The 25,703-nt window shown below is 66.5% G+C and overlaps 5 protein-coding genes and 3 non-coding genes across 12 annotated transcripts; 3 read left to right on the top strand and 5 right to left on the bottom strand.

Annotated features, from left to right (window-relative positions):
• Positions 1–223: 223 nt before the first annotated feature.
• KHK (ketohexokinase) lies at positions 224–2,657 on the top strand. Its single transcript, XM_071582044.1, has 8 exons — positions 224–333; positions 427–543; positions 748–882; positions 1,412–1,484; positions 1,668–1,814; positions 2,049–2,137; positions 2,213–2,370; positions 2,486–2,657. The coding sequence occupies exons 1-8, from the start codon at positions 224–226 to the stop codon at positions 2,569–2,571; spliced, it is 915 nt and encodes a 304-aa protein (XP_071438145.1). The 3' UTR covers positions 2,572–2,657.
• On the bottom strand, positions 2,658–4,750 carry CGREF1 (cell growth regulator with EF-hand domain 1). Its single transcript, XM_071548129.1, has 6 exons — positions 4,687–4,750; positions 4,355–4,454; positions 3,952–4,023; positions 3,660–3,730; positions 3,456–3,577; positions 2,658–3,377 (listed from the first exon to the last, which is right to left on the bottom strand). Exons 2-6 carry the CDS (start codon positions 4,438–4,440, stop codon positions 2,901–2,903), a joined length of 828 nt encoding a protein of 275 aa, XP_071404230.1. The 5' UTR covers positions 4,441–4,454; positions 4,687–4,750; the 3' UTR covers positions 2,658–2,900.
• A 435-nt stretch (positions 4,751–5,185) lies between these two features.
• PREB (prolactin regulatory element binding) lies at positions 5,186–9,290 on the bottom strand. The gene is made up of 9 exons (XM_071548128.1): positions 9,102–9,290; positions 8,683–8,875; positions 7,033–7,268; positions 6,626–6,706; positions 6,426–6,550; positions 6,032–6,205; positions 5,891–5,963; positions 5,657–5,816; positions 5,186–5,577 (listed from the first exon to the last, which is right to left on the bottom strand). Exons 1-9 carry the CDS (start codon positions 9,234–9,236, stop codon positions 5,483–5,485), a joined length of 1,272 nt encoding a protein of 423 aa, XP_071404229.1. The 5' UTR covers positions 9,237–9,290; the 3' UTR covers positions 5,186–5,482.
• A 616-nt stretch (positions 9,291–9,906) lies between these two features.
• SLC5A6 (solute carrier family 5 member 6) lies at positions 9,907–15,832 on the bottom strand. 5 transcript variants are annotated; one of them, XM_071547668.1, is made up of 16 exons: positions 15,761–15,832; positions 13,050–13,518; positions 12,909–12,974; positions 12,770–12,821; positions 12,626–12,693; positions 12,351–12,505; positions 12,062–12,202; positions 11,846–11,975; positions 11,690–11,778; positions 11,505–11,617; positions 11,348–11,415; positions 11,182–11,268; positions 10,844–11,028; positions 10,653–10,756; positions 10,464–10,585; positions 9,907–10,371 (listed from the first exon to the last, which is right to left on the bottom strand). In XM_071547668.1, exons 2-16 carry the CDS (start codon positions 13,377–13,379, stop codon positions 10,222–10,224), a joined length of 1,860 nt encoding a protein of 619 aa, XP_071403769.1. In that variant the 5' UTR covers positions 13,380–13,518; positions 15,761–15,832; the 3' UTR covers positions 9,907–10,221. The 5 variants fall into 5 exon arrangements, with proteins under 5 accessions (XP_071403769.1, XP_071403771.1, XP_071403770.1 ...); XM_071547670.1 differs by having other exon boundaries at positions 15,730–15,801; XM_071547669.1 differs by having other exon boundaries at positions 13,050–13,668; positions 15,761–15,790.
• Positions 15,833–15,847: 15 nt separating this feature from the next.
• ATRAID (all-trans retinoic acid induced differentiation factor) lies at positions 15,848–18,923 on the top strand. The gene is made up of 7 exons (XM_071547673.1): positions 15,848–16,076; positions 16,491–16,621; positions 16,888–16,959; positions 17,691–17,762; positions 18,286–18,407; positions 18,499–18,599; positions 18,704–18,923. Exons 1-7 carry the CDS (start codon positions 15,873–15,875, stop codon positions 18,806–18,808), a joined length of 807 nt encoding a protein of 268 aa, XP_071403774.1. The 5' UTR covers positions 15,848–15,872; the 3' UTR covers positions 18,809–18,923.
• A 304-nt stretch (positions 18,924–19,227) lies between these two features.
• Positions 19,228–19,391, bottom strand: LOC139669123 (U1 spliceosomal RNA). The gene has a single exon (XR_011697179.1). It is a non-coding gene; the product is annotated as a U1 spliceosomal RNA (small nuclear RNA).
• Positions 19,392–22,269: 2,878 nt separating this feature from the next.
• Positions 22,270–22,433, top strand: LOC139669122 (U1 spliceosomal RNA). Its single transcript, XR_011697178.1, has one exon. It is a non-coding gene; the product is annotated as a U1 spliceosomal RNA (small nuclear RNA).
• A 1,602-nt stretch (positions 22,434–24,035) lies between these two features.
• LOC139669121 (U1 spliceosomal RNA) lies at positions 24,036–24,199 on the bottom strand. The gene has a single exon (XR_011697177.1). It is a non-coding gene; the product is annotated as a U1 spliceosomal RNA (small nuclear RNA).
• Positions 24,200–25,703: the final 1,504 nt, after the last annotated feature.

Raw genomic sequence — 25,703 nt, 5'->3', positions numbered from 1 at the left:
CCTTCTGTGCGGGGGCGTGTCTGGGTTCGTGTCCCGCACGGCCGCGCCCCCCCATCTCCCGCACACCGCGGGCCTGGCGTGGGGCGGGCGCTGATTGGCGGCAGGAGGGGGGGGCGCGGTCGGGGGCGTGACCAGGCTGGTGGTGCCGGGGCCGTGCCGGTTCCCGGTCCCGGTGCGGTTCCCGGTCCCGGTGCCGTTCCCGGTCCCCCCGCGGATGTCCGGAATGGCGGCGGGCGGCGCCACGGGAGAGCGGCGGATCCTGTGCGTGGGGTTGGTGTGTCTGGACATCATCAGCGTTGTGGAGACTTTCCCGGTCGAGGACTCCGACACCAGGTACCGCCAAGGCGGGGGCTCCGCCGGGCTCTGCTGGTGCCCCCAGCCCGGCCCCGCGCCCACCGCAGCCCCCCGCCCGTCCTCCCTCCGCAGGTGCGTGTCGCAGCGGTGGCAGCGGGGCGGGAACGCCTCCAACTCCTGCACGGTGCTGGCGCTGCTGGGAGCCCCCTGCGCCTTCATGGGCTCGCTGGCCCCCGGCCCCATCGCCGAGTAAGTGGGGTGCGGGGACCCCCGGCACTGGACACGGGCCAGACCCGCCCTGACCCTGCACTGGCCCCTCCGCGTCAGTGCCACCGGCAGCCCCGCCTGCCCTCCCGCCTCCGCCGCCACCACCGGAGCCCGCCGGGGCCCCCGCGCCGTCCCGCCCGCCCGGGCGTGCGAGGCGCCCCTAACCCCGCTCTGTGTCCCCCAAAGCTTCATCGCGGCGGATTTCCAGCGCCGCGGGGTGGACACGACACACGTGGCCTGGCAGCCCCGCGGGGCCGTGCCCTGCGCCTGCTGCCTCGTCAACGCCTCCAGCGGCTCCCGCACCATCGTCCTGCACGACACGTAAGGGCCGCGGCACCCGCGGGCGGCGCCGGGCTGTGCCAGCTTGGGGGCACCGGCCCCTCCCAATGCCTGTCGGGGGGCCCGTGGGCCTGATGGGGCGACTCCCCATAATCCCGCCCGTGGTCTCCTCAGCCCCCCCGATCGCCTCCTGCGCCGCCGCCGGCATGGGCGGGGACATCCCCACACAGCCACACGTTCTGGGGCACGGGGCAGCCGGCACGGCCCCACGGGGACACGGCGCAGGGCACGGCGGCTGCCGGGTGCCGAGCCAGTGCTCGCTTGGCCGTGCCGAAGGGTCAGGCGCTGTCGGCGTCGCTGAACCCCGGCCCCAGCCTGGCCACCGCTGCACTGCCCTTCGAGTCCAGCTCAGTGTCCCAGTCGCCATCATTAATGATTCACCCAGGCACTGCCAACACGGGGACCTCTGTCCCGGCAGTGTGGGGCCCTCCACAGCCCCTGGCACTGCCCTTCGCCCTCGGCTGCGTGCCAGGCTGGGGGTCCCCCGCCCCACCTGGCGCCCGTCCCGCAGGAACCTGCCCGATGTGACAGCCCGCGACTTCGAGCGAGTCGACCTCTCCCAGTACAAGTGGATCCACTTCGAGGTGAGCCCAGGTTTGGGGGAACATCCCGGGCTGGAGGGACCCTCGGGGGTGTGGGTGAGCCCGGAGCTAGGGGGGTACCTGAGACTGGGGAGCACCGCCAAGACGGGGGAGCATCTCGGGTTTGGGAGGCCCCCCGGGGCTGGCAGTGCCCCGGCGGTGGCGGAGCCATGCCCGTGCCCGCAGGCCCGGAACGCGGCGGAGCAGGGGGCGATGCTGGAGCGAGTGGAGCGGCACAACCGGGCGGCGGCGCCGGAGAAGCGGGTCCGGATTTCGGTGGAGCTGGAGAAGCCGCGGGAGGAGCTGCTGCCGCTGATGGGGCGGGGCCAAGTGGTGCGGGGGCGGGGCCGGGGCAAATTGGGGTTCCTGGTCGGGGCTCAGGGGGTGCGGTGGGGGGGTCTGGGGGTGCAGTCAGGGACTGAGGGTGTGGAAGGGGTCTGGGGGTGCACTCAGACTCTGGGGTCACGGGTGGGGTCTAGGGGTGTGATTGGGGTCTGGGGATGTGGTTGGGGCGCCACCTGCCTGGGGGAGCCGGGTCCACTCCCCGCCTCCGCTCCTGTCCCACAGGTGTTCATCAGCAAGGACCTGGCCCAGCACTTCGGGTACCACTCGGCCCCCGAGGCCCTGCGGGGGCTGCGGGGGCACATCCAGAGGGGGTATGAGGGGTGCACGGGGGGCTGGGGGTCTGGGGGGTGCACGATGTGCCCCACACCCACCTCACTGCCCCTTAGGGCCACACTGATCTGCGCCTGGGCCGAGAAGGGGGCCGATGCCATAGGGCCCGATGGGGAGCTGGTGCACTCGGACGCCTTCCCCCCAGAGACCCTCGTGGACACACTGGGGGCCGGCGACACCTTCAACGCCGCCGTCATCTTCGCGCTCGCAGAAGGTGGGCATGGACACAGCACGGCCACAGCATGGCCATGGCTCAGTCTGGCACGGCCATGGCACAGCTGTGCTGCAGACACCACTTGGCCACATCTCACCCTGGGCCCTGTCCCCAGGGAGGACCCTGCAGGACGCCCTCACCTTCGGCTGCCGGATTGCTGGCAGGAAGTGTGGCATCCAGGGCTTCGATGGCCTTGTCTGAGCCTGTGCCTGGAGACCCCCGCACACTCCAGACACACCACACCTCCACTGCACTCAGCATCCCCCCCAATAAAGTTCCACACACCACACCTGTGCCCCACTTGCCCTGGCTGGGGTCCTGCTGCCCCAGGGGTGCACTGACCACAGCCAAGGCCACTGGCAGTGCCTCTATTTCTCCGTCCAATGTTTTACAAGGAAGACCCATAACCATGGCCCCGTGGCCCCTGAGCCCAGACACAGGGTGGGATCCCCCACCACTCTGGGCGCTGAGCAGGTCAGGAAGCAGCCAGGGCATTGCCCCACACAACTCTGCCCACAAGCCCCCACCGCTTACCCTTCCTCAGAGTCCCTCCATGCTGGGGCTGCCTCCCCCTCAGGGGCTTCTTCCTCTGTGGAATAAGTATGGGGGGCTTCATCCTCAGGGGCTGCTTCCTTTATGGCAGAAGTATGGGAGGCTTCAGCCTCAGGGGCCTCTTCTGCCTCCATGGCCTCAACATTGGGAGATTCCACCTTGGAGTTTTCATCCTCCTCCCTGTCTGCATCCTCAGCAGCTTCAGCCTGGGCAGCTCCAGGCACAGGGGCTGCCTGCTCTGGGCTGCTCAACCCCAGGTTCCCCCTGGGCATCTCTGTGGCCTCCTCAGGCACAGCCCCAAGCCCTGCCTGTGGCTTTGGTGGGGACTGCCTCAGGGGTCCCTGATCCCGCTCAGGTGAGAGAAGCTTGGGGGGGTCCAACAGCTCATGGGGGTCCAGAAGCCCGTCCCCATTGAGGTCCTGCCTTGCCAGGGCTCGGTCCACCAGAACAGCTACCTGCAGAGATGGGTGACAGGGTGAGAACCTGGCCCAGGGACTCTGGGGGACATGAGAGACCATCCCCATGGGACCCACCATGTCAGGGTCTGGGTGCCCCCCAGCCTGTGCCAGCACTGTGCCCAGCAGCTGCAGCAGCTCCAGCCCATCCAGGCGCCCACTCCGGTCGTGGTCATGGAGCACAACGAGGTAGAGCAAGGCTGTGGGGCACAGGGGCACCATGGGGCCAGAGTCCTTGACCCCACCAACCCCTCAGCCCCCCATCTTACCCCATGGCCTTACCCTGCTCCCATGTCATGGCCTCCACGTCCTGCCCTGGCAGGCCCAGGCTCTGCACCGCTCTCTGCAGCAGCCTGGAGGGAGCAGGGTTGGGGGTGGGCAATGCTGGCCCTGCCCCACGGCCCTCCCTGTCCCACGGGCAGCCCCGGGCTCTCCACCCACCCCCCATGGGCAGCCTCGAGCCCCCCACCCATCCCTCATGGGCAGCCCCGGGCCCCCCACCCACCCCTCATGCGCAGCCCGGGGCCGGGGCGGGGGTCCCGGTGCTGTGGGACTGCCCAGGGCAGGGACTTACGGCAGCGCCAGCGACTCTGGGCTCAGCGGGTCAGGATACACATCCGGGATTGTGGCCGCGGAGGGCTCAGGCCTGGCCAGGAGAGGGGGGTCACCTGTGCCCCTGGGGGGGCTGCTCGCCCTGGCCTGACATTCCTCTACTCATGGGCTCCCCAAAGTCCCAGCCCTCACCGTGCATCTCCCGCCCCCTGTGCCCACCCACAGCCCCGTGCCCTGCCCACGCCCCCCACCTGCACCTTCTTCATACCCGTGCTCCCCCTATGCCCCAGTGCCCACCTGCTCCCAGGCACCCCACTCACACCTGTGCCCCTGCACCCGTATAAACCCCCACATCTCTGCCTGTCCTTTACGATGTCACCCCACTCCTGAGCCCCACCCTGTGCCCCCAAACCTACACCTCATACCTGTGCCCCCCCGCCCTGGGCGCGGCTCGCCCCGGCGGCCCCAGCAGCAGCAGCAGCAGGGTCAGGGTTACCGGCTTGCTCCTCATCCCCCGATCTCGGGCTGTAGCGGAACGAGAGGGGCGGGTCGGGGCCCGGGGCCGTGGGAAACCGGCACTGGGAGGTGTCGGGAGGTGCCCCGGTCCCAGCGCGGCGGGGACAGGCGGGCACGGACCGGAGAGTTGCGCGGGACAGGGCAGGGAACGCGGCACGCGTGGCACCGGCCGGCGCTGGTGACCCGGTGCACACCCCGGTGCACGCCCCTCCTCAACACCTCCAGCCCGGTACCCACTCACACAGCCCTGTTCGCGTCTCGGTGCCGCCCGCTCCTCCTCGGGGCCACGTAGCCGCCACGTCCCGGCCCCGCCACCGGGCCCGGGAGCGGCCCCGCCCGCCCCGAGCCCTGCCCTGCTCGGGAGGGTTCGGCCCCAAAGGGACGTCCCGGGGCAGCGCCGGCGGCAACCGGGACCGGCATCTCTAAATCGGGGCAGGGCTGAGCGGGGCCGGGGGGTGGGGGCGTGGTCACGGCAGGGGCACAGCCATTCTGGTGGGTGAGACCCCCCAAACCCCCATGGCACCAGGTAGGGCCGGGACAGCCCAGCACCAACCCCCGGCCTCCCACACCAGCATTACCCAGGGCCTGGGTCAGCAAGTGCGTGTATATCCACAGCCCCCACTGGCTGTGGGGGGCTCCAGGATGAGCCCCGAGGGCACGGCCAGGCCCACCCCCCGGGTACACACTCCGGTTCGAGTGCCACCAGTGCAACACCCCCAGCTCCAGCCTCGTTCCCCAGGCACAGACACAGCACTGTCTTCATGCTCCAGTTTAATGGCCATTGTGGGGCAGGGGGCTGGCAGGACCCCATCCTTCTGGGGCAGGGGACCCCCGTGTCTGGCAGGGCCCCCTGTCCCAGGGCCAGCCCTGCACCGCTGCCAGCACAACCCCGCCAGGCCGGGCCTGGGCGGCTCCCCAGACCCTCGTGCACTCCCCGAATGCCAGCGGGGGTGGTGAGGCCGAGGCTGGTCCCTTTTCTGTTTCACAGTCTGTGTGGAGTGGGTCAAGGCCGAGGAGTCCCTCGGGGGGCTGCAGGGCTACAGGAAGCCCGGGAAGGCGAGCTGCAGCAGCAGAATGGTGGCCACGATGAGCCCGGCACAGAGCAGCAGCAGCAGCCAGACTGGGAGGGAGCCTGCGGGGCAGAGAGGAGTGAGGGGGTGCAGAGGGACCCCAGCCCCCCACCTCAGCCCCCCGGCAGCCCCAGCACGTACGGCGGGTGGGCAGCAAGTGCAGCTTGCAGCGACTGTCCACGGCCACACTGAGCAGGGCAGCCTCGTGGCTGCCCAGCAGATCCTGTCCAGGCTGGCTCTCAGGGACAAAGGCCACATCAGTCACCACGATGCCGTGGGCCTCCTTCACATAGTACAGCCTCTGGTAGGAACAAATGGGGTGAGGGGCCGGGCATGGGGCACAGGAGCTGCCCCACACCCCCTGCCCCAGCTCACCTGCAGAGAGAAGGCAATGTGGATGGCCACGGAGCCCGTCACCGTGCCCAGCCCCAGGAAGGTGCCCGAATCACTGCAGGGGGAGAGCAGTGAGTTGGGGCTGTCATGGCCCCCACCCCACTCCCACCGGCCCCAGGGTACCTGATGGAGAGGCAAGAGATGACCTCAGAGCCACAGGGCCGCGTCAGCAGAGGCAGGAAGCTCTTCCCGTCCCACTTGGTCAGGTAGCAGGGCGGGGGCCGGCGCTCCCGCTTGTGGGGCACCTGCACTGTGTAGAGCCGCAGTGCCCCAGCACTGTCCTCCACTGCCCCAAACCTGCGCAGGGGAAAAGGGGGCATGGGGCATGGGGGGCATGGGGCCCCCTCCCCATTGCACCTCTCGACCCAAACCCGGCCCCAGACCCCTTGCTGCAGACCTGAGACAGACAGAGTTCAGTACAAGGCAGCAGCTGGGGGTAGCCCCTCCCCAGCTCTGGTTGCCCATTCCCAGCCCCCTGTCCCAGCTCCAGCCCTCGTGGTCCATCCCCAGCCCTCACCGGCAGGCCTGGTAGCGATAGGCCTTCTCCGGGATGCCGGGCAGGTTCTCGTGCCAGCGCAGCCCCGTCACCAGCTGGTCCTGCTGCCACACGCAGCACTGGAAGTCCCTCCCTGCTGTCACCACCTGCCACACAGGGCACAGGAGTCAGAGGCTGCTCTTCTGTGGGGCCAGTGGGTCACAGGGCTGCCTAATACCCACCTTGTTGTCAGGGCTGAGTGCAATGTCCTCGATCTCCCCATCGTGGGCTTTGAACTCCAGCATCTTCTTCATGCTGGGGAACTGCAGGGGCAGAGCCGGTGTGGGCGCTGGGCAGGGGCCGGGCCCCGTTGCAGCCCCAGGCAGGTGTTGGGGGGAAGCAGAGTTAGGGAAGTGTTGCTGATCCAGCCCCCTCTGCCTGACACACGCTGGCACCGTCACAGCAACGCCAGCCTCTGCTCCCCGTGCCCACCTCAGGTGGGCCATGTCCCATGTCCCCCCAGCTTCCTGTGCCTGCCCTGGCTCTCCGGTGCCCAACTCCGCTCCCCCATGCCCAACCCCGCTCCCCGTGCCCCCATGCCCAACCCCGCTCCCCGTGCCCTCTGCCCGTCCTGGCTCCCCGTGCCCACCTCCCAGAGGCGCAGGAAGCCGTCGGCCCCGCCGGTGGCGAGCAGGGCGCCATCGCTGCTGAAGCGCACGGCCTTCTGCAGGGCGTCGGGGCTGAAGTCGGTGCGCACGCGGTGCAGGCTCTCCACCCTCACCTCACAGGGCACCTCCCGGGGAACCTCCCGGGCCCGGCCCTGAGCGTCCCCCGGGGCCGCCCCGCCGGTGCCGCGTCGCCGCCGCGCCCCCTTGTCCCCGCTGCCTGCGCCCGGGACGTGGGGCTGGCAGGGGGGCACGGGGGGCAGGGCAGTGGCTGTCCTGCAGCCCCACAGCCCCCCACAGCACCCCACAGCCCCACACCCTGTCCTGCAGCCCCACAGCCCCCCAGCACCCCACAGCCCCACACCCCGCAGCACCCCACAGCCCCACAGCCCCCCACCCTGCCCTGCAGCCCCACAGCCCCACAGTACCCCACAGCCCCCCACCCTGCCCTGCAGCCCCACAGCCCCACAGCCCCCCACAGCCCCACACCCTGTCCTGCAGCCCCACAGCCCCCCACAGCCCCACACCCTGTCCTGCAGCCCCACAGCCCCCCACAGCCCCACACCCTGCCCTGCAGCCCCACAGCCCCCCACAACCCCACACCCTGTCCTGCAGCCCCACAGCCCCCCACAGCCCCCCACCCTGCCCTGCAGCCCCACAGCCCCCCACAGCCCCACACCCTGCCCTGCAGCCCCACAGCCCCACAGCCCCCCACAGCCCCCCAGCACCCCGCAGCCCCACAGCACGCCACAGCCCCACAGCACGCCGCAGCCCCACAGCACGCCGCAGCCCCCCACCCTGCCCTGTAGCCCCACAGTACCCCACAGCCCCACAGCCCCCCACAGCCCCACACCCTGCCCCGCAGCCCCACAGCACCCCACAGCCCCCCACCCTGCCCCGCAGCCCCACAGCCCCCCACCCTGTCCTGCAGCACCCAGGGCAGGTCCAGGGCAGCTCCCACACCCAAAGCACCAAGGGTGGGCACAGGAATGGACCCAGGGGATTTCCAGGGCACTGCCCATCCCCAAAACACCCCCAAGCTCCTAACACCCTTTCCCACAGCACCCAGGGCAGGGAAGGGGGAGATCCAGGGTGGGTCCACAACTGAGCCCCATCGCCAAAGCACCCCACAGCCTCTGCCCCATGGCACCCAGAGCAAACAGAAGAAAGGGTCCAGGGCAGTGTCCATCCCCAAACCACTCCCCAGCCCCCCACACCCTGCTCACAGCACCCAGGAGAGGTACAAGGTGGGGTCCAGGGACGGCACAGGGAGGTTTCAGGGCAGTGTCCCATCCCCAGAGCTCCCCACGCAGTCAGGGCAGGCACAGGGAGGCAGGTCCAGGCCAGGCATGCAGAGGTTCAGGGGTGTGTCCCATCCCCAAGCCACCCCACAGGCCCCCAGCTCCCCACACCCTGTCCCAGAGCACCCCAGGTAGGCGAGGAGGGGGATCAGGGGGGGCATGGGGTGTCCACAGAATGCCTCATGTCCCAAACACCACCCAGACCTCCCCACGGCACTCAGGGCAGGCATGAGGGGGAAGTCCAGGGTAGTGCCCGTCCCCAAAGCACCCCCAGGCCCCCCTCAGCCTCCAGGGCAGGTGCCCACACGAACCCCCGCTGACTCGGGGTCTCACCGTCGCGCCCGGCCGTGCCCGGGCCCTCGGGCTCCCGCAGGCTGAAGCGCAGGATGTGGCAGCTGTTGTCCTGCCCGGCGGCGATGACGTCCCCGGCCAGCGCCATGGTCATGGTGGCGCGAGTCTCGGTGTCGTGGCAGTGCAGCAGCGACGCGCTGAGCTGCCCCCCGATCTGCTCCAGCTGCAGGAAGTGCTGCGGGGCCGGGGGGGCTCAGCCACGGCCCCCGCCGGCCTCTGGGGAGTGGGTGCCTGGGGACACCCCGCTGGGCCCCCATGCGGGCCAGGCCGGGCAGCCCCGCAACCTCGCCCGCCTCCGGGCCCCCAAACCAACCCCGCACCCCCCGCCCAGCTCAGGCCTCCCTCCCCACACCTGGGCCCCCCAACGCCCGCAGCTCCCGCCCGTCCCCAGCCCCGCGCACCACGCCATTGCGGATGCCGGTCTTGGCGGCCCCGCCGCCGCCGGCGGTGATCGCGAGGGGCCGCTGAGGGTGCAGGCGGACGGTGTAGAGCGGGAACGGCGCCCGGTACAGCTCAGCGGGACGCCGGGGGGCCATGACAGCGCCGTGACGTCACACGCCGTGACGCCATCGCCACACCCCGCCCCGCCCGGGATGGGGCGTGGCCCCAGGAGGGGCGGGTCGTGAAAGGGGCGTGGCTCACAAAGGGGCGTGGTCTCGGGGGCGGGACCCCAGAGGGCGCGCCGCGGGGTCACGTGTCACGTGTCCCGGGGGTCGGTGCGGACCCCGCGGTGGCTGCGGGGACGGGGACTCCGAGGGTCCTGCGGGACAGAGGGGACCTCCGATGCTTGTAGGAACAGGAGTCCTGTGCTCCACATGCGCGCCTGGGGGACAGTGGAGACACCCAATGCTTGGGGAGATGGGGGTCCCATGAGATCCCAGAGGACTGTGCGGCCCCACCACGGCAAATGGGGGTCCCTGGTCCGATGGGCTCTTGGGGGACAGTGGGGACACCCCAGTGCTTGGGGAGACAAGGGGTTCCGTGGCTCAGAGGGGTCTTGGGGTACAGTGGGGCTCCGCACTGACTGGTGAAATGGGGGACCTGTGGGCTCCTGGTGGACAGTCGGGATACCTCTTTTGGGGAGATGGGGGTCTCATGTACCCTGTGGGCTCTTGGAGGACAGTGAAGAGACCCCATGCCTTGGGAAGCTGGGGGTCCCAGGGTATAGCAGGGAGGGGGCTGTTCCTGAGGCCACTCTGATGACCTGTGCTACAGAACCATTTATTGGGGGGACATTGAACACAGAGGGTGACAGGGGGTCGGGGGGTGCACTCTGCACCCTGACAGGTCCAGCCATCCCCCGGAGCAGAGCAGTGTGTAAGGCACGTGACACCGGGCAGTGTCCCGGCCTGGCAGGGGGCCACTGCTCCAACACCCTCTGCACATGGTCCCAGAGGGCCCCCCGGGGACAGCCCACGGGCCCCCCTGCAGGGACCCAGCACCCTGTTATTTGGCACTCCCTGGTTGTCCGTGGGTGTCCCCAGCCAGGGGGGTGTGGCTGAGACCCCCATGCCAGGGGGGTCAGAAGGAGGTTTCCTGCAGGGCGTAGGCAGGGGTTGTGGCACTGCGGATGTACCCCTGTCCTTCCTCCTCCTCCTCCCGCTGCCCGGGGGGGCCCAGGCCATTGGGCATCCCATTGCTCTTCTCTGTGGCATCTGCATGGCTGGGGGTCTGTGGGGACAGAGTGGGGGGCAGGGGGTACCCAGCAGGGGCAGCTGGGGTGGGCTCCCACCCCCTGCCCTCCTCCCAGGTCTGTTCCTCACCTGGGCAGGGTCACCCACCCTGCAGCAGAGCCACTGCCACATTTTGGGGGGCAGGCAGCAGAGCAGCCGGGGCACCACGGGGGAGATGGTGCGGGGGTCCAGGGCTGCTGGTGGCGTGGGGCCTGGGGAGCAGAGGAGGGTGAGTGGGGCAGGGGCGATCATGGCAGGCCCCCGCCACCCTGCACTCACCAGTGAGCAGGCTGACCAGGACCCCCACCACGATGACGGTGGTGGAGTTGTGAGCGCTGTACCACATGTAGGAAAGGCTGTAGAAGCGCTGCAGCCCCGTGGGACTGGGGTACACAGGGGTGAGGGGGTGCACAGAGGAGCACCCCCACACCTCACACCCGCCCCAGCCCTGAGCCCCCTGTCCCGCTCACCTCGGGGTCAGCACGGGGGGCAGCAGAGTGGTAGCCAGGACAGTGGTGAGGTTGCCCGCAGTGGGCAGTGCTGTGCTGTTGGATGTGGAGGGCATCCCCCCGGCCCGCCCCACACTGCTCAGCAGGCTGCCAATGCCCACCCAGAAGGCCATGGCCAGCCCAGCCAGCAGCCCCACGGCGGCACCCTGCGACAGGAGACAGGGAGGGCACTGACCCCCAGCCAGGCTCGAGGTGCCCCAGACCTCCCTACCAATCCCTGTGGGTCTGGGGGATACTCACAGGAGGGAATGACACACTCATGGATTGGGGGACACACTCCCAGGTGGGGAGACACTCACCGTAGGGTTGGCACAGGGAAAGAACATGCCGAGGCAGAAGAGCCCCAGGAGCGGCCCCCCCACCATGCCGAAGATGCTGATGGCTGCCTGCAGGAACACGGCCCTCAGTGCCAGCCCCACGACCCTGGGGGTGCTGGACCCAGGGGTCCCACAGCACTCTCCCTACCTGCAGCACAGGTCCCAGCATGGAGGACACGTACGCCATCCCCAGGCACAGCAGCCCGTAACCAAGAGCTGGGGAGGGCAGTGGGAGGTCATGGCGGTTCTGAGGACCACCTCCCGCCACAACAGCCCCCAAGGCTGCCCACCCCCTGGCCGCTCACCCAGCAGCTTAGAGAGCAGTGTGGCCCGTGACTCCGACAGCCCTGGGAAGTGCGGCCGCACCAGGTCCTCCATGGTCACCGTGGCCAGCGAGTTGAAGGCGGAGGAGATGGTGCTGGGGAGCAGAGGGAGTGGGAGCAGGCTCGGCTGGGACTGCAGAGCCACCACCCCAGGGCCACCTGCTCACCTGAGCGAGCCGCTGAAGAGGCAGGCGACGAAGAGCCCAGGCAGCCCGGGCAGGTCCTGCAGCACGTCCATCACGAAGAAGAGCACCAGCTGGGGCAGGGGGTCAGTGTGGGCTCAAGGGCAGCAGGAGGGACAAGGGGAGGGGGTCTGCACCCACCTGGTCAAAGGAGCTGCTGTGCTGGGTGGGCCTCAGTGGGTGCTCCCGGTCATAGACAAACATGACGAGGCCGGTGAGGCAGCTGAGGCAGAGCACAATCTGCTGGCAGGGGAACACGGCGTAGCAGGAGCTGCAGGCACCAGGTGGGCATCAGAGCTGGGCAGTGACTGGGGGGCCTGTCCCTGCCACGGGACCTGCAGCCCCAGCCCCACTCACAGCTTGGCCTCCCGCTCGCTGCGGGCGCTGAGGTAGCGCTGCACCTGAGCCTGGTTCACCCCATACAGGGACAGCATCATGAACACCCCGCCCACGGCCAGGGTCCAGAAGGTGTGACGCTCCAGGGGGTTGGGGTCCAGGCTGTGGGGGGCACCAGGAGGTCACGGGGACAGGTCCTCACTGGGCACCCCATGGAAAGGGAGCGGCAGGGATGGACCCACACAATGGGGGTTCCTCTACCCTGCCAGGCTGCCCCACACGTCCCCACAGCGTGACATGGTTCACTCACTCGATGCCAGCAATCTTGCCCTCCTGCTGGGCCACGTGCCAGACGCGGGCCATGCCACCCACCCGCTGTGCGCCCACCACGATGACAGCCAGCTGCCCTGCCAGCATCACCAACGTCTGGAACACGTCCGTCCAGATGACAGCCTTCAGCCCACCCTGGGAGACACACCGTGCCCGTCATGGCTGGGTCATGGCAGGGGCACAGTCACTGCAGGGTCACAGCATCACCACCCCAGCACAGCAGGGGCGCGGGGCACCGCAGCACCAGGGACTCACCAGTGTAGTATAGAGCGTGCAGACCAGCCCCATGGTCAGTACCGCACTCCAGAGGTCAAATCCTGTCACTGGAAATGGCAGAGGCCATTAATGGGGTGGAGGGCAGAAGGGTCTTGGCATTGCCCCCTGCCTGTCCCCCCTTACCTGCATTGAGGGCCAGTGCGGGTGCATAGAGAACCACCCCCATGTAGATGACCTGCAGGGAGGGGAGTGCACTGCTGACCCATGCCTGGGCCCCTGGCCCCCAAACCCTGCGCCCCACACACTCCCCAGCCCCACTCACCATCTGGAAGATGAAGGTGACAGTGCCAAGGACTCGGATTGTCTTGTTGAAACGCAGCTCCAGGTACTGCAAGGGGAGAGGTCAGGGCACCTGGCCATGGGGTGCCCCGTGCCCCCCACATCCCCCCTGCCCGCCCCTCACCTCGTAGGTGCTGGTGATGTGCAGGCGGTAGAAGACGGGGATGAAGACGTGCGCTGGGATGAGCAGCCCCAGGAAGTAGGAGCAGCCGAGGAACCAGTACTCAGTGCCGAAGCGGTAGATCTCGGCCGGCACGCCCAGGATGGCCACGGCTGACTGGAAGGTGGCCAGCAGGGACAGGGCGACAGGCAGGCAGCTCATGTCGCGATTGGCCAGCAGGAACTCCTGCACCGTGCGCTGCCGGTTGCCGCTCAGCGCGTAGAACAGTCCGATGGCTGACGACAGCACCAGCAGCAGCACAAAGATGGTGTAGTCGATGGTTGTGAACTCCATGGTGAGCGTGTCCTTGTGCTGCTGCCCCGTTGGTGCCGCTGCTGCCCGGCCGCCCCCGCCCCGCCGGCCTCATAGGCACACTGAGCCCTGGCAGCCACCCCAGCAGTGTGGCCCGGCCGGCATCGCCCGGCGCTGGCAGCTGCGGGAGGGACGAGTCAGCACTGCAGGGACCTTCGCTCGCTCTGTCTTGGCCTCAAGGACCCGTCGTGGGGGGAACCCAGTTGGACCGTCCTCCTCCTCCTCCCCACTATGGGCAGGGCTTGGCCACCCCCGGGTTGCCCCACCTGTCCTGCCGAGGGGAACGAAGCGTCTCCAAAGAGCACTGAGGCCATGGTTGTAAAAACAGTCCCACCCAGGGCCCCGCAGCACCAGTGCCGCCAGAACCAGCCAAACCCAACACAGCCGCCCCCGGAGCAGGACAGTCCCGATCCCACAGGAGCCAAACCCAACACAGCCGCCCCCGGAGCAGGACAGTCCCAATCCCACAGGAGCCAAACCTAACACAGTCACCCCCGGAGAACAGCCCTGATCCCACAGGAGCCAAACCCAACACAGCCACCCCCGGAGCAGGACAGCCCTGATCCCACAGGAGCCAAACCCAACACAGTCACCCCCGAAGCAGGACAGCCCTGATCCCACAGGAGCCAAACCCAACACAGTCACCCCCGGAGAACAGCCCTGATCTCACAGGAGCCAAACCCAACAGTCACCCCCGGAGCAGGACAGTCCCGATCCCACAGGAGCCAAACCCAACACAGTCACCCCCGGAGCAGGACAGCCCTGATCCCACAGGAGCCAAACCCAACACAGTCACCCCCGGAGCAGGACAGCCCCAATACTGGTAGTGCTGGTCCCACCAGAGCCAAACCCAAGTCAGCCGCCCCCGGAGCAGGACGGCCCCACCAAACCCAGCCTGGCTCAGCCACCCTGGCACTGCACAACTCTGGCAGAGCCACCCCCAGAGCAAGAGCCTGGCCCAACCCAGCCCCACACCGGCCCTGGCGCCAGCCGGGACCCCCTGGTGGGGCTGGGCAGAGCAGCAGCAAAGCCTGGTCTGCACTGGGGAGGAGGGGCAGGAGGAGCCCCCATACCCTCATCCAGAGGGCAGAGGCTGGGCAGGGTGACTCCCACACTACACACCCCACGTGGCCAGGGAGGGACAGATGGACAGAGCAAGGCTGGCAGCCTCAGGGGCTCCGGGCACCGCACAGGTGGAGCAAACACCTGAGCAGCCGCCGGCTCTGGAACCCTCGCCCCACTCACAGGGGGATTCCCAGGGCCCCCCGAGCTCTGCCCCCGTGCAGCAGGAGGGGTGGTCAGGCAGAGACCCCACCACCTCCGCGGGCGTGGAGGGCACTGTGGGAGCTGCAGATGTCAAAGAGCCGGCGGTACAGGGTGCCAAAGACAGGGGGTGCGGGCTGGGGAGGACCCCCCTCCCGGTCGGAAAAGGGTACAGGCCGCAGGGTACCCCCATCCTGGAGGCTGGAGCGGGGGTGGCAGGCAGGGGGTGGCACCGTGCCCGCCGTGATCCCCGCAGGAATGCTCGCCTGGAGAATGCCTGGGGGGATTAGGCTGAGCCCCTCCTGGCACCCCCGGCACAGCCTGCCCGAGCCTGCCCGGGGACATTCAGCGGCGCTGGGCGAGGAAGGAGGGGAGAGGGCAGCGCCTCGGCCGCCACCGGCCCCGGGCACGGCAGCTCCGGGACAGGGTCCAAGGTCACTTCCCGCATTCCTCCGCCCAGACTAAACAGGGGTGGCGGCCTCGCGTGCCCGAGACACCCCCTGGCCCCGGGCCAAGGCTGCCGCGCCCCGGGGGCCCCCCGGTGTCCCTGAGGCTCTGCCGGCGCCAACCCCGGTGTCCCCGCGGCCCCGTCACCCAGTGACCCAGAGTCCCGGTGTTCCGCATGTCCCCGTCACCCAGTGACCCCTCCAGGATCCTGCTGCCCCCTCCCCCGGGGGTCTCAGTGTGTCCCCCTCGGAACTCAGCACTCCCAGCTCCAGGTCCCGCTTCTCCAGCCCCGGGGCGCCCCGTGTCCCCCGGCCCTGAACTCGTTGCCCTGGTACTGCTGTCCCCAGCCTGCCTTTCCCGGTGTCCCCGGTGTCCCCAGCCCGGGGCTCTCTCCCACGTCCCCGGTGTCTCCGGTACACCTAACCAGCCGCACTGCTCCTCGTCCCCGGTGTCCCCAGCCCGGGGCTCTCTCCCACGTCCCCGGTGTCTCCGGTACACCTAACCAGCGGCACTGCTCCTCGTCCCCGGTGTCCCCGGTGTCCCCAGTCCGGTGCTGGCCCCCGGCACGCCCCTGGCCCCGCTGCCCGCAGTGCCCCGGCCCGGGGGAGGGTCAGGCGGTGACCTTGTCTCGGCGGCCCCGGTGCGACACTCACCGGCGGCGGAGCGCGCCCCACGTGCCGCCTGACAACCGGGGCGCGCCGTGATGACGCAACGCGAGGGCGGGGCCACCCCGACGCCTGTTCCGCCCGGCCGCCGCGCGCGCTGATGGCGTCAGGGACCGGCGCCGGGGGAGGCCCCGCCGCGCTCCGCCGGTCCGAGCGGTCACCGCGCCCTCGGCCGTGTCACCGCGGCCCGTACCGGGGGGCACCGGCCCGGGGAGGGGCAGGCCGGGCCATGGGCGGGTTCGCGGTGCTGCTGTCGGTGCTGTCGGTGCTGCCCCTGCTGCCCCAGGCCGCCCGCGGGGCCGCGGTGAGCAACGGGGCGCGGGACCGGCGGGACAGGGGGACGGGGAAGGGCGGAGGGTGCCCCGGGGCGGAGGTGCCGAGCGGTCAGGGAGCGCTCGGAAGGGAGGTGCCCCGGCTCGGGGGGGACCGAGGGTCGGTGAGTGCCCGGTCGAGGGTGCCCCGGGGATCGGGGCTGACCTGCTGGCCGGGGGTGCCCCGGGGATCGGGGCTGACCTGCTGGCCGGGGGTGCCCCGGGGATCGGGGCTGACCTGCTGGCCGGGGGTGCCCCGGGGATCGGGGCTGACCTGCTGGCCGGGGATGCCCCGGGGGCGGGGTGGGAACCGCCTCGGAGTGGCCGGCGGTCGGCGGGATCGCGAGCACGCGGTGTCGGGGGTGCCCCTCCTGCCGGCACTACCCGCACCCCTCCGACCCCGCCAGGTGTGCGGGCGCTGTCCGGGCCCGCCGCGGAACGGCTCCATCGTGTCCCGGTTCTGTGAGTCCCGGCGCGACACCGAGAGCGAGGGGCGCTGCTGCCGGGAGCGGGGCTCGGCCCCGGGGCGGCTGCTGGGGTACGAGGGGCGGGATGCACAGGCTGGGGGTGCGGGGGGGACTCGGGGGCCACGTGGTGGGGGGCGCCGGGGTGGGTGTTTGGGTTACAGGGGCATCAGGGGGTGCCTGGATAGAGGATATGCAGGGTGGGATTGTGGGGAACACCAGGCACAGGGAGGGGCCTGGTTGGGTTTTGAGGGTCAGGGCAATGGGAGGGAGGGAGGGAGGGAGGGGGTGTGAGTGGGAGGGTACCAGGTGTGTCACCCCACCTGCTGTCACCTCACAGGCTGGACCTGAGCAACTGCTCCCTGCACGATGTCCCCCCGGAACTGGCTGAGGCCACCACTGCCATCGTCCTGTGAGTCCCCTGGGGCCCTCTCTGGCCCCTGCAAGGAGTTGGGCTGGGCTGGGTTTGGTGGGACCCCACCATGGGCTCCAGGCCAGCACTGGCTGGCCCTGCTGACCTCAGTGCCCCAGGGGACACCAGCCATGCTGTGCCTTGCTGGCAGTCAGGGACAGTCCTCAGGGCCTGGACAAAATGAAACTACCCCCATTTTGAAAAGGGGAGCCCTGGGACCTTCCACCCAGGCAGCCTCACCCCTGTGCCCATGGGGGCAGGGGACAGACCTTCCTAGAGCTCCTGGTGACACAGGATAGCCAGCATGGCTCCTCTGGGGCACACGTGGCTGCCCACGATGGAGGGCCTGTGCTGGCAGGTAAGGGACAAGCCAGCAGGCCATCTCTTGGCTCTTCCCACAATCCCACACAGTGTCCATGTTCCCAGGCTGGAGAGACAGGAATCAGGGGGGTCACTCAGCTGGGTGGCCACATCCGGGGCACTGTCAGGGCTCGGTGTCCAGAGCTCAGGGCACCAGCTGGGACTGGCTCTGTGTCCTTGTTAATGATGTCATTGGCTGAGCCCCTCCTTCAGCAGCTCCCCAAAGAGCCCTGAGCCCTTGTTGGGGGGAAGCTGCACCCCCAGGACCTGGGATAGGGGACTGGATGCATGGGAACCATGTGAGGTCCCGAGGGGTCCCTGGTGCTCAGGCTGGGAATACAGAAGGGGGCTGAAGGTCCATCTGTTCACAGGGACCTGGCTGAGAACCCCCTGACGACCCTCCCCAGCGGGTCCTTCCTGGGCTTCACCCACCTGCAGCTCCTGTGAGTGCTGGGGGGCCGGGGCTGGGGGGTCACCATGGTCACCTACCTGCAGCTCCTGTGAGTGCTGGGGGGCCAGGGCTGGGGGGTCACCAACCTGCAGCTCCTGTGAGTGCTGGGGGGCCGGGGCTGGGGGGTCACCATGGTCACCCACCTGCAGCTCCTGTGAGTGCTGGGGGGCCAGGGCTGGGGGGTCACCAACCTGCAGCTCCTGTGAGTGCTGGGGGGCTGGGGCTGGGGGGCTCACTGTGGTCACCCACCTGCAGCTCCTGTGAGTGCTGGGGGGCCAGGGCTGGGGGGTCACCAACCTGCTGCTCCTGTGAGTGCTGGGGGGCCGGGGCTGGGGGGCTCACTGTGGTCACCCACCTGCAGCTCCTGTGAGTGCTGGGGGGCTCACTGTGGTCACCCACCTGCAGCTCCTGTGAGTGCTGGGGGGTCACCATGGTCACCCACCTGCAGCTCCTGTGAGTGCTGGGGGGCCGGGGCTGGGGGGTCACTGTGCTCTGGTGCTGAGCTCTGTTTCCAGCGCGGTGCCGCTGGCACTGGAGTGTCCGGGCGGGAGTGACGCCTGGCAGGAGGTGACAGTGGATGGGAGCAGCTGGCTGTGCCAGGGCCAGAGGAACCCCTGCAATGTCTCCACAGAGCTCGGTATGGCAGGGGGTGTGTGACCCCAGCAGCAGTGCTTGGGGCTGGTGGTGGAGTCTGGCCTCAGCCCCGTGACTCCACTCTGTTCTACCAGCCTGGCCATGTCCTGAAAATTCTGTGTGTGCCTCCGATGGCCCTGGCCTCACCCAGTGCCTCTGTGACAGCCCCTTCCACGGCTACAAGTGCCTGCGTGAGGTGAGCATCTGTGGATGGGACCCCCTCTGGCTCCCCTCGGGCCAGATTGGGAGGGCTTTAGGGGTCTGCAGGGGGTGGCACCGCTCACTGGTGCTTCCGGCCAGGGCACGTTCCCAGTGCTGCTCTTCAGTGGGATCCTGGGCACTGCCACCATATCCCTGTCCCTGCTGCTGTGGGGCACCCAGCGGAGGAAGGCCAAGACCCCCTGAGTGGAGTGGAGGTCTGTGGATGGGTCAGGGGCTGCCTGGCCTGGGGATCTCTGTGCCCAGGGCTGGCTGTCCCTGCAACTGCCGGGCATCAATAAAGCTTCAGATTCTCACCAAATGCCTGTGTGGTTCCTTCCCGAGGGGGAGCAGGGGCGGCTCAGTGGAACCATCATCGATGGGAACCGGGACAGGGACATGGAAATCATCCCCCGTCAGGACTGTGAATGGGGGGAGCAGGAGGCAGCAGGCGCGGATTGCTCTCGGTCCGGAGGGTCTCCATGAACGTTCCGTTCCCGCGTGCGGAGTTGGGCAGGACACGCACACATTTAGGTCCTAAAAACAACGGAAAATAATAGCGTGAAACAAACTCTCCCTTTCGTTATTCGTTACTCTTTGTTAGTCTGTCATTGAACTCGAGAGATCAGGGGAGAGCGCGAACGCAGTCCCCCACTACCACAAATTATGCAGTCGAGTTTCCCGCATTTGGGGAAATCGCAGGGGTCAGCACACCCGGAGTGCAAAGGATGAGCCTCGCCCTGGGAAAACCACCTGCCTGATCATGGTGTCTCCCCTGCCAGGTAAGTATGCTCACACTCACCCCCGCACGCCGCCCCCACACCGCCCACACGCCCCCAACACACGGACACCCCGCACCGACCCCCGCCCCGACCCGGCCCCGCGCCCCCCGTCCCTCCGCACGGCGCGCCCCAGCCCGCGGCCGCGGACGCGCGTGGCGGGCGGCGTGTGCGCGCGGGGCGTGTCCCGGCAGGCTGTGCGGGGACTGATTTGCATGGACACGCCCCCTCATCTGCACGGCCCCGCCCCCTGGCGGAGCTCCCGCACCCTCCCAATGGATTCGGATCCAGCGCCGGAGGGAAGAGGCGGCCCGGGCTGTGCCTTTAACGGGCTTTTCTCGGGCAGTCGGCGCCGGGGACTAGAAACAAACTCGGGAGAGAAGGAGCGAGAGAGGGTGGTTGTTTCCCGAGTGATTCTGTAACGACAGGGAAGAGGGAGAAGAGAAGGAGAGTGAAATTCACGGAGCGAAATTCCTGAAATATTTGTCGGCTGCCCTGACTGACATGAAGGGACGGGGAAGAGGCAGAGGGTGAGGAGAATTCCAGGGACAAGGTTGAGGGCGAGGGTGGGGGTTCAACGCCCTTCCCAGAGGATCAGAGTGCCTGTTGCAGGCAGGAGGGGCACTGGGAAAAGGAGTGTCCCGACTTGCAGAGGCACAGAAGGCAGAATTAGGAGAGGCAGAAACTGAGTGGGACTGAGGGCGACCAGAGGCACCTCTTATAATTTCCCTGCCCAGTCCTCAGGTTCCAGGTAAGTTGGGGAATGCAACAGTGGATTTTCTAGTGGATACTGGAGCAGCTCATTATGTAGTTACTGGTCATGAGGGACCTTTAGTAAAATGAAAGTGAATGTTGTTGGTGTGAAGTTCCTCAGGGGCAGGAAATCCCCCAGACCGTTTTACACCCCATGGAATTCACGACTGGTGTGTCAGGGACCAGAGTGGTGTTTAGGGCCCTGTCATATCTGGTCCATGGTTGTGTCTGTCAATGTAGTATGAGAAAATACTGCATAGTTTCACTGTGGAAAACTCAATCTTTAAGAAAGAAAGGTTAGTGTAACATCAGACTACTGAGAACTTGGCTTTTTACAAAGGAACAAATAGATCTGGTGTTGGCCCAGAGTCAGCACCTTGAGCTGTTGCAGCCTCAGCTGGTGCTCTGGCCACACAGGGGCTGATGCTACAGCTGGAAAACTTTTGCTCCAGAGAGAGGAGGTATGAGGTGTGGTCCTGGGCTGAGTGGGTGAGAAGGACCTGATGTGTGCATCATTCTGATCGAGGGGATGCCCTGAGGTGCACTGCCCGTCTGATCCTCCCACCCAGTGCCAGCTCCAGCTCCTTCTCCTGCTCAGGGGCTTGTTAAGATCCCAGAGGTCAGCACGTATTTCTATCACAAGTAACAGGATACATTTGCTTTGCTATTGTAACTGTGTTACAGCAGTAAACTTGCCTTGCTACCTCGGATGTGTTTTAGCAGCTTTAATTTGTGCGTGGGAATCCTCCTGAACCTGTCACACCCTGGGAATCCTGGGACAAGCAAGAAACCTGAGACTGGTAAAGCTGAGCTCAAACCAGGAGTCCAACCGGTAAGAAAAGACCAACACCTCAGGAAATGAGAAGCCTGGGGAAGATTGGAACCATGAAAAATAGACTCTTTTTTAGAGTCTGGGTTATTGCCAGTGAGAATCTGACACTTCAGTCCTGCCAGTGAAAAAGCCTCAATCATGTGGATATAGAGCAGTGCAGGAGTAACAGGAAGGTAATGCCTGGAGAGCTGGTGTTCATCCAGTTGTCCCAGATCCCAACACACTGCTTGCCTCAATCCCAGAGCCCAGCATGGACCTTGCAGAGTTGGATGTGACAAATGCCTTCTCTAGTGTCCCTGTGGGTGAACAGTCACCGTGTCTTTGCCTTTCAATGAGAAAACCCAACTCAGAGAAGGGAAATGATTTTGAGATACCCAAGATTTGAATCAAAGTTTGCAATTTTTTCCAGTTGTTAATCAGTAGCTGTAGCCAGACAGTTGTGATTAATGAATTCCAATGTGAATGTTGTACACTTGGCTAATCTTTTGTGTCAAGGAAAAGAGAAGACAACCCTCAGAGAAATGGGCTGTCTGGAGTCCGGGAGTGGTTTTGGCAGGACTGGGCAGTACCAGGGAAAGGGTAATTCCAGCAGTCAGAAATGGTGACCACCAACCCACTGACACCCTACTCAGAACGGACTCTGACTGAAACAAAGAGCTGCCCCTGTGGAGAGCTGAGTGTGGGACAGGGGAGACACCGAGCACAGGGAGGTCTGTGCTCACCGACACAAGCGTTCTGTAATCTGTAACCAAGGTACAGAGCTGTCTTTATTTGCTCAAATGTATAAATGCTGATGCTCAGGAACTGTCGAACGGCCTTAAGGCAATCCCCAGCTCCCAGCTCTGCACTAACTGGAATAAAAGCCCGAAATCCCTCAACTTTGGCAGGAAATTGATGCTGTGCACGGGAAAAGACCCCGCGGTAGGGACAGCAGTCCCACTCCAGCCCGCGGAACTCAGACGCAGCCTCAGCGACCTGCCAGGGGAGGTCGGAGCTCCCCGTTCTGGGCTCGGGGCAGGACCTACGGCGGCTCCAGCGAGAACAGCCCGGGGAGGGAGCAAAGGGGCGGGGCCTCGGGTCTAGGGGGCGTGTCCATGCAAATCAGCGCTCCCCCGCACAGCCTGCCGGGACACGCCCCGCGCGCACACGCCGCCCGCCACGCGCGTCCGCGGGCGCGGGTTGGGGCGCGCCGTGCGGAGGGACGGGGGGCGCGGGGCCGGGTCGGGGCGGGGGTCGGTGCGGGGTGTCCGTGTGTTGGGGGCGTGTGGGCGGTGTGGGGGCGGCGTGCGGGGGTGAGTGTGAGCATACTTACCTGGCAGGGGAGACACCATGATCAGGCAGGTGGTTTTCCCAGGGCGAGGCTCATCCTTTGCACTCCGGGTGTGCTGACCCCTGCGATTTCCCCAAATGCGGGAAACTCGACTGCATAATTTGTGGTAGTGGGGGACTGCGTTCGCGCTCTCCCCTGGCCTCGTTGGTTCAAAAGCAGATGATTGATGAGTGTTTCAGTGTTCCCTTTTCCCGCTCTGACCGTGTGTAATCCCTGCACAGACCGGCGGTTCCCGCTCTGACCGTGTGTAATCCCTGCACAGACCGGCGGTTCCCGCTCTGACCGTGTGTAATCCCTGCACAGACCGGCGGTTCCTGCTCTGCTCTTACTCGCTGCTGTCCCGCACTCTCCGGTCCGGCACGTGGAGGCACCGTCGCCACCTCCGCAGTCCCAGCGCTCCGTCAGGGCTTTCGCTGCCGGCCCAGTTCCGCCCCCGGCGAACCACCCGCCCGCTCCCGGCCGCCGTTCTGTCCGTGCGGGAGCAGTAGGAAAAGCGGAGCCCCGCCGAGCCGGCCCGACCTCGCCTCTCCCGAGACTCCCTGCCCGAGACTCCCCTGATATCTCAGTTCAAAGACAGGTTTAGTGTCAGACGCTTCGAACCTACGTGACCAAATGGGTCCAGGGCCCGCCTTCAAGCGTCGATTGTCTTTTTCCACGGAGTCGCCGTCTGGCCCTGGGTCACCGCGACCTCCGCGAGTTCGAAGGTGTTCCATTGTGGCGGGGGTCGGGTGATCTCTGTCGGTGTCCCACAGGGCAGTACTCGGCTCCTGCGTGGAATGGAATGGGACCTGTACGGCCCGGGCAGCGGCTGCGGGCGGCTGCAGGGGGACAGTGGAGGGACCGGCACGGGACGGGGGACAAGGGAGCAGAGTGATACGGAACCTCAAGTGTCGGGGCGAACCCCGAAGTGGTGGACCCTTTGGAAGGGCGGGAAGGGAGCGAGGGCAGCCCGGTCCCGCTGCCGACGAGGATCGGGACTCATGGGAGGTTCCAGGGCATCTCGGGGCTCCCTCTCCGAACAGGCGCTGCCGATGCCCGGGAGGCACATCCACAATCCCGGCTGGAATTGGCCAGCGGATCCCTAAAGGACTCTGGGCTGCCACGTCTGCAGCCGGGATGAGTGTGCAGGCCCCGGGAAACACCCCCGCGGGTGCGGAGATGCCGCTCCTGATCCATGAGCGCCGTCCCAGTCAAACCCGGCCAGGTCCATGACGGCAGCCAGACTTCCAGAGGCTGGGAATTGGATGCATCTCGTCCAGTCTCGAGCCGGACGGAATCCTCTCTCGATCCGTCCCACCCACGGGGTCGGGTTGCGGGGCTGGACCCGTCTCGCCGTCCGGTCGCAGCTCGAGCGTGGGGTCTGGTCGGAGCCGCTTCTCGGCGAGAGCCTCGGGCCAGGGCCGGCCCATCTGCCCCGCGGGCGGGAGTCGTGAAAGGCGCGGTCGGGCCGGCTCGGCGGGGCTCCGCTTTTCCTACTGCTCCCGCACGGACAGAACGGCGGCCGGGAGCGGGCGGGAGGTTCGCCGGGGGCGGAACTGGGCCGGCAGCGAAAGCCCTGACGGAGCGCTGGGACTGCGGAGGTGGCGACGGTGCCTCCACGTGCCGCGACCGGAGAGTGCGGGACAGCAGCGAGTAAGAGCAGAGCAGGAACCGCCGGTCTGTGCAGGGATTACACACGGACAGAGACGGAAAAGGGAACACCGAAAACTCATCAATCATCTGCTTTTGAACCAGCGAGCCCAGGGGAGAGCGCGAACGCAGTCCCCCACTACCACAAATTATGCAGTCGAGTTTCCCGCATTTGGGGAAATCGCAGGGGTCAGCACACCCGGAGTGCAAAGGATGAGCCTCGCCCTGGGAAAACCACCTGCCTGATCATGGTGTCTCCCCTGCCAGGTAAGTATGCTCACACTCACCCTCGCACGCCGCCCCCACACCGCCCACATGCCCCCAACACACGGACACCCCGCACCGACCCCCGCCCCGTCCCGGCCCCGCGCCCCCCGTCCCTCCGCACGGCGCGCCCCAACTCGCGCCCGCGGACGCGCGTGGCGGGCGGCGTGTGCGCGCGGGGCGTGTCCCGGCAGGCTGTGCGGGGGGTGGCTGATTTGCATGGACACGCCCCCTCATCTGCACGGCCCCGCCCCGCAATTAATTTCCGTCTGATGCAAACCTGCCAACCATCCGTTTCCACTGAGCCTCTTGGCATTACTGTAATATTTACTTGTTTATTATCTAATTAATTTTTTCCGCCTCGCTGCACTGCGGTCTGCGTGGGCTCTGGGACTCCCCACGAATCTGCAAACACTGAAACACTTTCCACACTGTTTCTCCTACTACGTGTGGTCCATCACATGAAGAGGTCTATGGGTGTGATTTCTTTTAACAAACCTGAATCCCTTCTCTGTCTCGTTGCTGCAACAGGGGCAGGTGCAGCAGCTGCAGGAGCTGTTTACTGACACCAACAGGTACTTCTATTTCTGTTTGCCAGAGGCAGCAATGCACCGGCCACACGTGGATCTCTGGCTGCATCCAGCATCTTCTTAGAGACCAGTGGCTGCCTCACAGGGGGTACTGGTTTGCCCCATGGCTCCCTCAGTAACCACTGTAAGGAAGTTCCAAGGATTCCACATGAGTCTTCCACGTAGCAGGGGGGAGTGGTTTGGCTTTTTTCTCTCTTGGCCGAGGGGCTGGTGGGAGGTGGTTGGAGTCTGGTCCCTCCGGTCCCTGGTGGTTCTCCTGTCCTGGGTGAGATTGTTTCATTCTTGTTCCCCTTCCTTGAGGTTTTTAATTGTGTTTGTTTTGATTCATTCGGTTTCTTTGGGTTGGGTTGGTGTCTTCCCTATTTTCTGGCTAATCAGTCCCCTTTTTTCCCCTTTTCCCTTTCCCCTGGGGTGGGATCCTCTGTACTGTGTACACAGTGTGGTTTGTGAATGTTAGAAAATATAATTTATTCTTTTTATTCAGTTCAGTTTCTTTAGAGTGTGTTTCTTTTCAGTGGGTTTTTTTTCCCTTCCTTTGCTGGGAAAGTTCTAGAAAGGGGAGGGGGGGCCAGTGCAGGGTTGGCAACAGCCAGGCCAAACCTGCTTCACAGGAGTTTCCTCTTCTTCCTCCTCTCTATCCTCTTCTTTTGTGTAATCTGCCGCAGACTTTCTTTTCTCGGCTCAGTTCTGGCTGTCAGTGTGTTCCCTTCCCATCCCTCCTGCCCTGCTCTGTGTCCTGCTGATTGAGGTTTTGGCTCTGGCAGGATTGGAGCATCAGACTCTGACTGGCAATGACCCAAACTCTAAAAAAGAGTCTATTCATGGTTCCAACCTCTCCAGGCCCCTCATTCTATGGGATGTTGGTCTTTTCTTACCAGTGGGACACCTGGTTTCACTTCAGCTGTCACAAACAGCAGGTTTCTTG

Source organism: Pithys albifrons, chromosome 2 (assembly GCF_047495875.1).
Source record: "Pithys albifrons albifrons isolate INPA30051 chromosome 2, PitAlb_v1, whole genome shotgun sequence".
Taxonomy (NCBI): Eukaryota; Metazoa; Chordata; class Aves; order Passeriformes; family Thamnophilidae; genus Pithys; species Pithys albifrons.
This window is presented reverse-complemented; position numbering and strand designations above follow the sequence as displayed.